At 42.5% G+C, this 14,668-nt stretch overlaps 1 protein-coding gene across 1 annotated transcript; it reads right to left on the bottom strand.

Annotated features, from left to right (window-relative positions):
* Positions 1-406: 406 nt before the first annotated feature.
* On the bottom strand, positions 407-14,256 carry rspo3 (R-spondin 3). Its single transcript, XM_010782436.1, has 6 exons — positions 13,424-14,256; positions 8,756-8,950; positions 8,030-8,173; positions 7,681-7,827; positions 7,384-7,569; positions 407-1,419 (listed from the first exon to the last, which is right to left on the bottom strand). The coding sequence occupies exons 1-6, from the start codon at positions 13,521-13,523 to the stop codon at positions 1,202-1,204; spliced, it is 990 nt and encodes a 329-aa protein (XP_010780738.1). The 5' UTR covers positions 13,524-14,256; the 3' UTR covers positions 407-1,201.
* Positions 14,257-14,668: the final 412 nt, after the last annotated feature.

Raw genomic sequence — 14,668 nt, 5'->3', positions numbered from 1 at the left:
ATGAACTACATGATGGTAGTTTTCAGAAAATAGGAGGCCTATAGTCCCTGCAAAATAATCATTATTGTGAACTTTTGTATGGTTTATAAGTCCTGCATGAAGCCGTATTCACAATATGTGCATAAGAAACACCAAATAGATTCTAGAACAGTGAAGTGTAAAATGGGGAAGCTTCCCACTGCAATGGACAAAACCTTATTTCTTGTTAGCTGTATACATATTTCCTCTGGCAGATGTCGCTGTCTAAAGCAAGTCTTCAGGTGTGACAGTATGTAACACTGCTAAAGCTTTCACCCGAAAGAGCTAAATATAGCTGCATACGGAGTTCCCTTTGCATTTAGTCTGAGGGTTTAAAGCAACCTTAAGTGGATTGCACAAGAAGGAAGAACACCGGTACAAACCCATTATAGTTTTATTTGACATACAGGTGCTTTCGGTTCCTAGTCAAGGAGCTTTACTGAGAGCACATATTGGATTTACACAAAAAGAAAAACCAATGGTAGATAAGATTGATCACTTATTTACAAGCTTGATGTTAATGTTTTTATTTTTTATTTATTGACTTTGGTTCACAGCATGCAGGACCTCCTACATCTGACATTTGTTGTGATTATGAAGATGTCACAAGATGGCAATTGCAAACACACTTTTATTTTTTTCTTTACAAATTCTGCACCAAATAAAATAAAGTAAAGAGATCTAAAGAACAGGAACAACAATAATAAACAATTGCTCTACATAATGTTGCAAAATCTACATTCAAAAACCATGACGCGCAATGTTGTACCAGGGCCCCATTAAATAACCATATCAACAAGCACATAGTATAACGTCTTAGTCTCTCTGTTCATCTGTCTTTCTGTCCACCAGTCCTCCACAGTCACAGACATTTCTCACTTCGTCTCAGCAGTCTCTCCTGCACCTTTCATCAGACACTCTCAGTGGTAGAAGTGAAGGAGTAGTAGCGGCTACAGGGTAGAAAAAATGACTTCTTAAAGTCCATCGTGGCCCCTAGCCTTGTGGCTGAATGTGCCCCATCCCGCTTGTGCATAAACATTATATTCAAATCATACAGGTAGCAGCAACACCCCTGCAGAGAGGGGTCGAGGGGGGTTAACAGTGGGTGAGGATGAGGGAGTTTTGGAGAAGTTAGAAGTGGAGGATGACAGGAGGAGGTTGGGAGGGCGCTCTGTCCATCGCACTACTGTACGAGTCCAACTGCAGGCGTAACTGGGTCTGTTTCATGGCCTCGCCGACGCCTGTGCTCCGTTTTGTTCCTGATATCAGAGTCCTCACGTTCACCTGTCTCCCTCTCACGCTCCCTTTCTATTTTTCTCTCTCGTCGCCCCCCTGGGTTCTCCTTATCTTTACGGTTGTTGCGATTCCTCCGTTCTTTTCGCTCATTCTTCCTCCTTTCACCTGGGAGATAAAGAACATAAAAAAACAACATTTTAGTAAAGCAGATTCCCTTATCAGTATTCAGTTCATTAATGTTTTACGGAATCTTTTCCTACTAAAAATGAATTCATAAAGAATGTTGGAAAAAAACCTTGTAAAATAGGGTTAGGGTTAGGGTCAAACCATACCGGTTGTTTTACATTTGCCACTTGCAAATTCAGTCTTGTAACATTCAGGCCCAATGTCTGAAGCCCAGTTCTATTTTGAAAACATTTGTATTATGCTGTGGCTAAAAATAGCAAAGCTTTAACCTTTAAGCTCAACCTAGCTTACTGCTGTTGATTTTTGTCAGACAAACACTAGTAACTGGGATTCAGAGACTTAGTTGATCCTTGCATCAGAATCTAAGTTATGAAAACCACCATATATGTATAAAAAAGTAGCAAGACTTAGGTGAGAGTGAACTACAAACAAATATCAGTGTGCAACACTAGTTACTGCAGTGCTCTGTTTTCACCACTAGATGCCAGTCTTTATCCACAGACTGCAGCCCCCTGCCTGTGATGAGCAGCCCTTTGTCCAAAATAGAAAACCTTTAAATAAACCCCCCAATTTATCTGCTCTTGCAACACCATCTCATAAACAAAACGGAGAGTTTTGGAATGCTGAAGGTTTATCTCTGCTCGAGCTACAGTTATTAATGATAATAACAAGATCCAGCCCCAGGGAGGTTGGAGACAGGACCTGCAAGTGAAAAGCAGAGGAGGCCCTTTCCTGTTGTTGCACTGCTGCTGTTCATGTGTGAGTGGAACGGAGCAGCACAGCCTGCTTGGCTGTTTGGCCGGCCAGTTGGGGATTGTGAAACTGCTGAAGTCGGCAGTAGGCACAGACAGGGAGGGAGAGGGACAGGGAGAGAGAGAAAGACAGATAAAGGGAGGGAGAGAAAGAGATCTCTCTCTGTCTCTCTACTGTTTGGCCCCTATACGTTCATCCTCTCCCTCACTGTCAGTCCATTAATCAAGCCGGGCTCTGGGTGAACCAGGGTGCGTATCTGACCCACACATTCTCTACCTGCCCAGTGCCCACTGTGTTTAACCTCTAAAGAGGATTGCATAATGTGAACGTGGTTCAATTGCAAGACAGTGAGAGTAAGTAAAAAGTAATTCAAGCTAGATGGATGCATGGATGGATGGATGGATGGATGGACGGATGGACGGATGGATTAATCTGGTGCATTGACTCATACGGGGTCTGCCCTCCGTCCTCTATAAACACAGGAAGTCCCCTTCGCTCTCATTGTTTTCTCTGTCCTGACACCATTTACAACTATTTACAAGTTCAGTGGATTAGTCATTCTGTAGCCCCTGTGCTTTTGTCGAGCCAGAGGAGAAACCTAATCCATGCCAGTGTTGAGATGATTAGGAGAGTGTTTATCAAACCCAACCTGCGTTTGGTTAGTTGGAACATTTTCTGATGGCCGCTTTGTAAACTGTGTAATGACATGTGTGTAATGGTCTCAAAATGAGACACCTTTAGAGGTTTTGAAACATTTTCAACACACATTTAGTACATTCTTCAAAAGCCATGTTTTAATGAATAAGGTCTGACTGGCAGTGTTTGAAAGGTTGGCTTTGGGGACAAAACACGGACATCTCCTATAACTAAACCCTGGAACCTGTACCAGCAGTGAAACAGCTTCAGTAAAAAAAGAGAAAGGCTCTTAGGAGAGCATTGAGGACATCACAAGGATTAAGTCCTGTTTTGGCCGAACAATATGCTGTAAGAATGCAAAAGCACTTCAAACATACAGATTTGTTTTTTGAATATTCAACATATTCATGGCCAGTAGGTTTTACCCTCAAATAATTGTAATTGTTTATTCATTTTGTAACGTATCACTTACTCTTATGGTAATGTAGGCAATGCATTTTAGGACATTACATCTGCACATTATGTTAACTGTGTGATGAAAGGTCATTCAGTTTGGAGGAGATGCATTGCTACTGCAAAGTGGTACCAAACTAAATATGTGATTCTTCAAGTAATATTATTGTGTTTGGGATATTACTTTGAAGTGCTGACATCCATCATACTCATGAAACTTTACAGTTGTGTAATTGAGATCAAAATTAAGGTTGAGTACAAAAATGGCCGTTGTTCCGAGCAAGGTAGACAACGTTGCAATGGTCTCTAGTTTGTCATATTTTAGCCAAGCATGGTTCAGTCCAAAACAACAGTCGACCATCACACAGTTATTGCTGTAACTGTTTATTTGCTACCTTCCTAATATCTCCACTAACATCCTGGAAAAGAAAAGTCCCCTAATAACATCAAATGTGGCTATTATGTTTCTGTTTGTGTTCTAAATACAAAAACAGAGATATAATAAGTGAGTTTTGAAAGGAAGATGATAAATAGACATATTTCTAAAACGAAAAACTACTCCTTTAATGTAGTTTCAGTTGTTACTATTAACAACCCTTTAACCCTTGAACACTGTCTATTTTGTTGTCTGGCAAAAGCTCATAAAAGTGACCAAAAATAAACAACACAAATAATGGGTATATATGCTCCACTTAAGATTTTAGGATTTTTACCAAGACAAAAGACATTGCAAATCATGTATTATGACCAATAGGTCAACATATAATTACAGCGATCAGTACACAGATGAGAAATATTTTTCATCTTTACAAGTGGAAAACATTTTGCTAAAATGTTTTGTTAAGGAAGGGAAATGTATACAGAAATGTGTTCTCTTTTTCACGTTTCTCCCTAGTAAGCTGCACAGTGTAAACACAGCCTCAAGTGGGACCTGCTGAATTGTATTTGGCTGTAATGTGACTGCTGGATATCTGTTGCAATGTATTAATAAAGGACAGGAGTCAGTAAACTGTACTGAGAGCGCAAAGAGGGGCTTCACTGGGTGGGACACTGCACGCTGTGTGTGTGTGTGTGTGTGTGTGTGTGTGTGTGTGTGTGTGTGTGTGTGTGTGTGTGTGTGTGTGTGTGTGTGTGTGTGTGTGTGCGTGTGCGTGTGTGTGTGTGCAGTGAAAGAGACATGGAGAGAGAAAGAGAGCAGTAGAAGAGATGAATGACAATCCAGTGAGAGTATTAAACGAACAATGTGAGTGTAGGAAATCAAATTAGAGAGCGGATGGGCATGGAGGGTAAGGGGAAGTGTGTGTGTGCACGTGTGTGTGCGGTTGGAGGAGCACTGTGTATTTTAGTGTGGCATATCCTCCGTGGCAGGCGTGCTGTCGTCCGGGGAGCTTTTGGCGGGAGCCAGGCTGGGATTAAAGGCTATGGGCTGTCCCACAAGTGGAATGCCTGCCGCATGGCCGCATGGCCGCCAGGATCTCATGGGGGTGGGAGGGGGGCTTTTTGCCAGTGAGTGTGTGTGTCTGACCCCCCAATACTGACTTGCTTTCTTTCCTCACTGTATATATCTGTATGTGTAATAGGTCTGTGGGAGCTAAAGGGGGCTAAGGTTTGCAGAGGGCACGCACTCTATTCAGCCACAGAGATAGAGAGGGGAACAGCAGGGCGATCGAAGCACAAATTAGCCAGAGTTAAATTGACGGCGGCGCAGATGAGGATGTGTGTGTAAACATTCGTAATCTCTGGCCGCCGATAGCAGAGGAGCAGAGCCAAGTTTCTGAATCTCAGCCTGAATATGTCAGCGTGTTTCCAACCGTTTTACAACTTTTCTGAAGAGATATCTGCAATGTAATTAATAATCAACAACAAGCTAGCTGTTTGCTCCTTCTTTAAGTCTTTGTGCTTAACTAAACTAATCCCCTAGCTGTCTCAAGTTTCATAGTTAATAGACAGACAGATTGAAAAAACTTGAATGTGGTATTCTGTCATCTAACAATTAGAAAGAAAACTATTCTATTTCCCACTAGGTCAAACTGAACATCATTCAAGAAACATTGATTTAATTAGTTAGGGGCAGACATATTTGGAAAGACTTAGCAGATGTACCTTTGGAGGAGTAAGTGCAGGAGGCGGGATAGAGGGGAAGGATACGGCAAAAGGAGAAAGTGCAAAAGGAGAAAGTGCAAAAGAAAAGGAGGAGGAGGATGTATCAGTGTCTAAGGGCTGCTGAAGGATTACCGGGGGCTCTCTGAGGTCGGACCACTGACCCCTAGCGTGTGCAGAACGTAAACACAGAGGAGAAGACGCGCCGAAGCAGATCATTAGCTCTCATTCACTGCGGATGCTCTTGGAGCAAGGGCAACTGGGTAATCAGAAGCACAGGCAACATTGATATTTATAATAATGTGAAAGACAGATGACTCTCTTTCTTCCTTTCTTTCATTCATTCTTACTTTCAATTAACCTCCCTTCTCTCTGTACCCCCTCCTCTCCCCATGCTCAGGCTAGATCAACAGAGCTGTCGACTCCACACTAAAGTCCCGGCCCCGACCTGGCTGACTGGGAGCGCCAACAGAGAGCTTATATGGGGGTCTGTGTTTTCTTTGGTGTGGTAGGGAGTGTGTGTGTGTGTGTGTGTGTGTGTGTGTGTGTGTGTGTGTGTGTGTGTGTGTGTGTGTGTGTGTGTGTGTGTGTGTGTGTGTGTGTGTGTGTGTGTGTGTGTGTGTGTGTGTGTGTGTGTGTGTGTGGAAGGGACGAGGATGAGGGAATGGATCAGCAGAGAGATACAGAAAGAAAGTGAGAGAGAGGGATAGCAGGGGGTGACAGAGGGCACATTTTGCAGTCTGCGTTAGAGATCACGTCTACCCAGTTGACTCCCTTCACAAATTACCACCAAGTGCAACGGCTGTGTAGTTATTTTAGTGACACAGAGATGGTATGTGTGTGTATCTGTGTGCGTGTGCGTGTGTGTGTGTTTGTGCATTTGTCTGAAAGAGACAGGGATCTGGATATGTGTGTGCATTTGTTGGTGTGTGTGTGTGTGTATTGGCAGCTGTGGGGATAAACCAATACTGATCCCCTGGTCGCCGCGTGCCTCCCAGGGGGAGGATGTTGATGTTGAGCTGGCTTTTTCTGCTCCAGAGTCAACTGCTTTTCTGCTGCATCACACATACACAGACACACACATGCACAGAAACACGCACACGCACACACACACGCACACGCACACGCACAGGCGCACACTCACACACACACGCACACGCACACGCACACACACACACACACACACACACACACACACACACACACACACACACACACACACACACACACACACACACACACACACACACACACACACACACACACACACACACAGTTTGTTCTGTAAGTGTGAGGCCCAAGGGGGCTGGATCTCAGCCTCCTACCATGGCTGCAATCTATCATTTAACACTGCAGAGCCCAGGCTAAAAAACAACCAGCCGTGGTCGCCATCCAGCCTGGTAACCACACACACAGAACACACATAACACAAAGTGGTTTTAAATGCGCCACAGAATCGGGGTTTATAAAGAGACGTGCCAGTCTGAAAGCAGTTTTCACCCTCTTCATTATATACGATCACGCTATTCCCTGTTTACTAGGAGCAGAGAAAGGGGATTGACTGTTTAAAAATCCAAAGAGGCCTCGTGGGAAAACACACAACATACCCATTGCAACATCACACATGTGTGTTCCCCCCACTGTCCTCACTCTAACCACAATGGCAATCCTCTGAGTAAACAGTCGTAGTCCTGAGCGGAAGACCGACCAGCTCTGATTGTACAAGCTGAAGCAGCAAGGTCTGGAATTCATAGAAATCGTGCCATGTGTCACAAATACAATACTGGCAGCCAGTGTGATGGTTCAACAGCAGCTACAATAGACAATGGCTGTGGTCGAATAGTAAAAAAAAGAAACAAATCTTGTACGTTTTCCTAACCACTTTTCCCTGGTGACCTCCACGGAAAACGTTATGAGGTCAAGGAAAGACGTGAAGGAGAAGGACTTAGCAATGGTGCCAAGAGAATCTGACTGCAGATTCGGACATTCTGTTTTCTTTACCTGGGCATTTCCTCCTCTTGAGCAGGCACTCGTTGATCTCAGAGATCTCAGGGCAGGGATTGCCAAAGGGCGATGGGTACTGGAGGACCTGCCGTGTGCGGGTCTCTTGGCCCCGCTTGAACCCACAGGTTCTCCCGGAGCGAGAGCAGGGGCTCCACTCGCTCCACTCACCCACCTCGCAGTGCACTGACAGGGGAAGAAATGGAGATGAAGAAGTGAGGATGAGGAAGTGTTTCTCAGTGGACATAAAATGGCATCTTAGGTGAGTCCATCCACTTACACAGAACCTGGACTCACCTTGTGGTGTGCACTCCATGAGTTTGTCATTGGGCTCGTAGTCCTCTGGACAGACATGGTGGCACCTCCCGCTGAGCTGGTACAGGCTGGGCCGGCACCGTGTGCATGTGTCACTGCTCACACACACCTCACACTCTGCAGGGCATCCTACAAACACAACAGCACAGTAATCCATCTGTGAACATAGCGGCCAAATATAACGCATAGCATCTTTTACGTGGTCTTCATTCCAAAGTCAGATTTGTTTGGTAAACTCTGCATGGCTAATGTGGGATAACCACAAGCTAAGTAAGATTAAATAAAAGACAAAACCCTGCGTTTTATCCCTGTCTCTGATAAATGCACTCACTGTAAACACACTCCCTCTGTGCTTCGTTCCGCACCATCCCTTCGGGGCAGTTCTCCTGGCACTTGCCCTGTTGAAGGTAGAATCCTGCTCGGCAGTGTGTGCAGAAGGTCTTGTGGAAGCAGGACTCACAGTCCGACCTGCACTCTAACAGAGAAACACAGACCCACCGCCAGCGTTTATTTAAACTCTACAAGTTATCATGTGTGTCCTGCGAGTTAAATATACAGGTCGTCAGTGTGCGTGTGTGTGTTTGTCTCACTGGGAATACAGTCGGGAATATAGGCCACTGCAGTCAGATTGATATCATACAAGGTGGGCACATGATTTTAAGCAAAGCAACACTTGGAAAGGAAACATACTTAGAAGGTATCAAGTTATTTAAGTAAATACTTTATGTATACATAATGACATATTTTACAAGCATGACGTTAAACTGATGCTTGCGAAGAAGGAAAGGGCGAATATACACTTCTTGTAACATGTAAGTAAAACACGCTTTGAAGAGGCCACATTTTACTCCAAACAAGCTTGAGCTACTTTTCTGTGTGTGTTTGTTATGATACATGAATAATCTAAATGCCTTTCCATTCAGAGGACATTTACTGTACACTGAAATCTACTTATACCATACCTATAAACTTTGTTCATTTAATTTGGGAACATGCAATGGCAATATTTCCATTAATATTCTGCTACACAAATAGACGATCACTGATCTTGGCTTACTTGTGCAGGTGTTTCTTTCTGGGGATCGTGTGCCGTAAAAGCCCGGAGGACAGGAAGTCATGCACACGCCGATCTGCTTCATCCCAATCCTCTCCAAATGCATGAAGAAGCGTGGCTTGCAGGACAGGCAGCCATTGTAGTCAGAGCAGGTCAGACAGCCACCCTGCTGGCACCCCGAGCTCACACCAGAGATCTCTGTTGACAGGAGCAGGGGGATGTTTAAGTATGACTTTCACATGGTTACTTTGGGGGAATTTCGGATTAGAATTTACCCTGATGGTTAGCTTGTCAGATATGCATATCACAACATTTGATAAGCCACAATGCCCCAGTTCAAGAACCTTGAACCTTGGGCACTTTGTTTGGAATACCAGCCTCCCTCTTGTTCAAAGCTCATAGTGTATCTTTCTTTTGGTGTGAAGAATGGAAACAGTAACCTTCAGGTAGCCTCTCTGTACATCTGTTATTCATTTGGCATTAAAACATTCAAGGAATAAATATATCCACTGTCGTCATATTTTCAGCTAAATTAAGTCCCAAGAGACCCATTTAAGGCCCTAGACAATAAAACACCAAATTGTAAAAGTAACTTTTGACTAGATTCAGCTTTTTCTGACTTTTTATTCTATTAAACCAGCCACTGTTATGCAATACCAAAACGTGAACCATTAGTGCTTGATTTTCTTTAAAGTATTTAATATCTCATCTCACTCATCCAGGGTGTGGAATGTTCTGTAGGCTTATCCGGCATAAACCAGTTCCTAATTAGAATAAGTAAGAAAATAAAAACGCTTTTTAATGTTGTATTTCAGGCGCTATTCCTGAAAATCTTTTTCGAACAAGGAAACAGTGATTTGTTCTTAAAATCCCATTAAAACTTAAGTTTGTTAAAGTTGCTGTGTCATATTTTTCCCAAAAATGAGAACAAAGGTCAAACAAAAAGTAAACTATCGTGGATACATGGTATAATTACATGGACTAATCACCAATTGTATACTGTGTCAGCACAGTGCAAATGACAGCTATTTATACCTTGTTTACAACCCTGTTTATGTACTCAAGTACTGTAGTGTTTAGTTCATGTTGATATATTTCATAGTAGGGTTTGTATCCCCCACTCTACACTAATTTGTGGGATAACTTACCAGTATTTGTCATCCACGGATGAAAGCTCTGGTTGTATGTTTAAATCATTTTAATTACATGTTGACAATTTGTCACGTACTATTTTTGATTTCTTACAGTCAGTATCCTGGAAAAGCTTGTATATCACGCTTTTCAGTATCTGATTGCACTTAGTGGACAAAAACAGTAACAAAGAGGGATTGGGCAGTTGGATGGGGATGTATAAAATTAAAACCACAAAATACATATCAGGCTCCACAATGTTTGGTAGTTCAGGTTGGACACTGTTAGCTTTTTACTGTTTCCGTATAACTGTTCTCATGAGGAAAATAATAGTGTACACTGAGAGCGCAGACCTCCGCCGATTGCCTTATTTCATAGTGTAAATAAATGTGAAAGAAAATGTGTTTGTCCAACACGGGATTTGGATCTGCTCCAAAATGTAATGGATTCTTCATTTGCACATATTATACTCTTCCAACATTTCTTATGAAAATGTGGCCAGCAGTTCTACCATAAACCTGCTGACAAACAACCGCAAGCTACTTGATTGAGGTAATGGGTTGAACACACCATTGTTGAGTTTTTAGCCTCTGGGAAAGATCATTTTGAACCTTTCTTTATGGGACAAACATTTTGTAACCGACTTGTTTATAGGACATGATAACCATGCTGCATTGGTACTCCATTCCGAAAGGCATTGATTGGGAAATGTTGCAGTAGTAACACATGATAGGAAAATCAAACGCTACCCCTGGAAACGTCTAAAGAATTGTTTTTCCTCTCCAGCCTTGGCATCTCCTGCCACTGCCTTTAAGCTGCGCCCTCTCCCTACTCTAAATTGGGGGTTTGGCTGCCAGTTTACCATAGATCATGGATACTTTGTTTGAAATATCTCGGAAATCTTTACAACTGCTGTCCATTTGCCCACATGTGTTCCTGCCAACCTTCCCTTATTCACAGAAGTCTTAAGACACAGGAATTTGGCCTTGCCCTCGCACTTGCACCGACAAAACCTCAGATGGACTTGCACAACATACCAACAAAGTCACATATGAATAAACACATTCACATGCCTTCACACACACAAACACAGATGGTTCATGGAGAAAATAGAACTGTGCAACAAAATAGAACTGACATGAATTTCCTTGAATGTGTACCTCTTTATAGAGGTGCATCATGTGGCACACTTAACTTCCTTGACTTTATTATCATATATTTAGCTTCCAATCAGTGCATTTTCATCCCCCACTGGAGTAATCTCATAAACTATATATTTTGGATGCATTGTCACAGACAGGAAGCTGGGTGCGCGGGTTGAGTCTCTGCTTGGTAGTTTTGGCCCGTTGACTCAATGGTCATTGACTCCCAACTCACTCTTACCCCCTTGTTTCCCTCTGAAGTGTGAACTCATTCACCCCTTACCAACTAATCCTTCCATCCTCCCTGATGTCTCTGGAAGTGTAAGATATCTGCATCCTCTGAGGAAGTTTGGATTATTTGTAAAATATTTCAATGAATGGCTACTAGGTGAGGCTAGAGAAGCAGAAGATTTCTTCTTACTGTAGAACTTGACAAAACTGAAATTAATTAATGCTGCCCTCTCACAAACTGAGTAAAATCCTTTTTCAGTCCATGAAACACATTTTCACAATCCGATTTTGTCCAAAAACCAATTGATACTATTTTTTTTAAATGTCAGTTTCACAAAAATGATGCTGCTGACACTGTTTTTGGTCTGAGGACATTATTCAAGAAACTGAGGGCTCGAGTACTTTCAGTAGACCCTCCTGCCCCCTCTCACTCACACTGTGTTGAGAGGCTCTTTAATGTTGTTTAGGGGAAAATAAACATTCAAAAGGGAAATGTATAAACTGTAGGATATACAGCAGACTCTACAACATTTCAATCTTACATTGGCAAAACACACATTTAAGTGAGAATAATTCCAACAGGAAAGGTCCCCTGTCTTTTATTAATACAACTGGTGTCTGGTTTCATTATTTGTCATCTTGCTGCGGTTTAAACAACAATCTATAATGGCTTTTTCAACCTGTTGAACAATAAATTGTTCTTTATGTCTGACCAAAACTTGAACAGATCGGCCAAGAGCAAAAGTAACCCCAGGACCCCTTTAAAACGACACAATAAACACACAGTTAACCCCACACTCCCTCTTTTTTTTTGATTTCCACTTTGGTGGTCATGAAAGAAGAAATTACAACTCACAACTGGTCTAGACTACAGATCTGAACTCTATGATCAAATGTAAAGGGATGTAGAGGGAGGATTCAGCTCAAGGTGGAAGGTATAACAACATCACTCCGAAGGTCTATTATTGTAGATCACTGACAGTCTTCAGCACGCTGGCAAGCGATACATGGAATATTCCAGTTGTCACTGCTCTTCTCTAACAGACTTAGTCACTGAGCACATCTGGAGACCCTCAGTGATAACGTGTGCGTAGGACGGATAGAAACATATACTTTATTATTACTTATTTCATTGTGTCATGGAAAATGGCTGGCAATAGCTCAAGGGATGAGACATAATGTTGGACCTCGGGCAGATATATGGGAGATGAAATACCACTAGACTTCAGAGTTTTTTCAGCATGGAACATCTCTGCTTTCTAGAGAGCCTCAGCTGTCAAATTTTCACCGACTCAGATATTACAAATTCATTAGAACAAGATTTTAAATTGGGATTTTCTGACTGGCATAAATCTCACACAATGTTATCCAACATCAGAACAACCCTCACCTCCAATACATTTAACGAGGTTATTTCACTAAGGATGTGGAGGTTGGCAGTGTCTATTCGAACAGTGATCAGGTCTAACGCCCGGGTCATGCAGCTCCCTGCCGGCCTGAAGTCTGCTGCTCTGGCCGCTAGAGAGCGACGGGAACCAGGAGACTATACGCAAAGAGAAGCGGCCACAGGCTTCAGGTGACAGGCACTATTAATTCATTTAATCAAGGTATCAAGCAAATAGTAACAACTCAAAGTCGACTAACAATCGTGAAATTACGGAAGGTATCGTGAAAGGACCTGGAAATGAATGCGCTAATTGGCTGGATTTTCATCAACCAATGTAAGAATAACTCCCACAACAGCGATATCATACATTGGAGGGCATAAACGTCATAATGCAGAAATGTAGAGTTGGGAGTGTGGAAATGTGTTTTAATATGAATATCTTATCTATAATCAATTATAACATTGGAAACTGGCACAAGCACTGTGGTAATGTGCCAACAATGAGTTTAAATGTGACATTTGATTTTGTTATTATATAATGGAGAATAAATTATCAACAGAAATAACTGCGATTTATTTTGATAAGAAACTTAAAATTCCAGGGAGATATTTAAAAATATATATATTGGTTTCGCTTCTTCAATAGCACAATATGTGGAATAGAGTTTGTTTTGTGAATTGAAACATCTTTGAGTAGAATAACCTAATACATTCCTTAATGAAACAAACGAATACACTCAGCAGGGCAGCACCTTGCCTACTTTACTTTGCCGTACTCACGTTTATGTTGCCGGTGCCTGGAGCTGCTGTGCTGCTGACATCCAGTGTAATCCATGCAGTGCAAGATGATCAAAACAAAGGAGATCAGTTGTAATTGCATAGTAGCCCAGAGATGAGACTCGTAAAGCCAATATTAATGTTACCAAGTCACTTATTGGATGAGTTTCCGTTTTCTTCCCACTGACAGTGGCAGAGTGTGGAGGATAGGTAATTCCTAGAAACAGTAGGACCCCCAGCTATGTGCTGGTGATATGTGGTGATGGTAGTGTACGGCCCAAAGATGCCTGGGCCGCTTAGACTGTAACATCCTGGACGGTATCTTCATATGTGCCGAGAAAGCCAGACGGAGTCAGGGATCCGTTATCCGTGCTGTGGTAAAGAACATGCCTTCCAATAAAACAAGAAACAAACACGCCAAAATTCTCATCCAGGAGTAAAGCAAAACCAATCATTAGTTAAGGTCGAAAAGATTAACTAAATGATTATTTATAATAATCATGACTGTCAAAAAGTTTAAGATATCATATCCATGTGCAGAACTCCAAATTCTTCAAATCGTCCCTGTCTCTCTGAGGGGAGATGCGCCGTGCGTCCCGGTGTGTGGATACCTTTAGGTGCCAGGCGCGCTCAGGCTCTCGGCTTCATCCCAGCATCATAAGCACAAAAGTAAAAGCAACAACTGGACTTAAACTAGTAATAAAAACAGTTGAAGAATGTTGTAGTTCTTCTGGATGTCAAACACACACCTCCTCTCGCTCGCTGTCGGCTGCAGGCAACTGAACCAAAGTAAATCTCCGCAGTTTCAGCGCTTTTCTGCTTTGCGTGCAAGACCCATTCACTCCCCTCCTGCCGGCCGGCTGATGACTTCAGCCCTGCTGTCTCTCTGTCTCTACTACCCACCCCCGCCCCCCCCCCCCATGCAGTGACTCCAAAGTTTATTTAAGAGGGCCCCCCCGCGTCAGAGACAGAGAGAGGGAGAGGGAGAGAGAGGGAGAAAGTCAGAACGACTGCATTGCACGTAACTAAACTAAGAGTTTAGTTATGTGTAATGCAGCTTTCTATGATTCCTGTCTGGCTCTCAGTGATGCTGTAAATGCGCATTCATGAACTAGCCTAAATGTAATATGATGTGGATCCTCTTTGCTATGTTTGAAACATTAATGTTTCAAAAAGAAGAAGTAATTTTCTCATGTAAGAAAATGACATTACTAATAAAAAAAAGTCATTGAAAATGTTTATTATTTT

This window comes from Notothenia coriiceps, unplaced genomic scaffold (assembly GCF_000735185.1).
Source record: "Notothenia coriiceps isolate Sejong01 unplaced genomic scaffold, NC01 NC01_scaffold00000497, whole genome shotgun sequence".
Taxonomy (NCBI): domain Eukaryota; kingdom Metazoa; phylum Chordata; class Actinopteri; order Perciformes; family Nototheniidae; genus Notothenia; species Notothenia coriiceps.
This window is presented reverse-complemented; position numbering and strand designations above follow the sequence as displayed.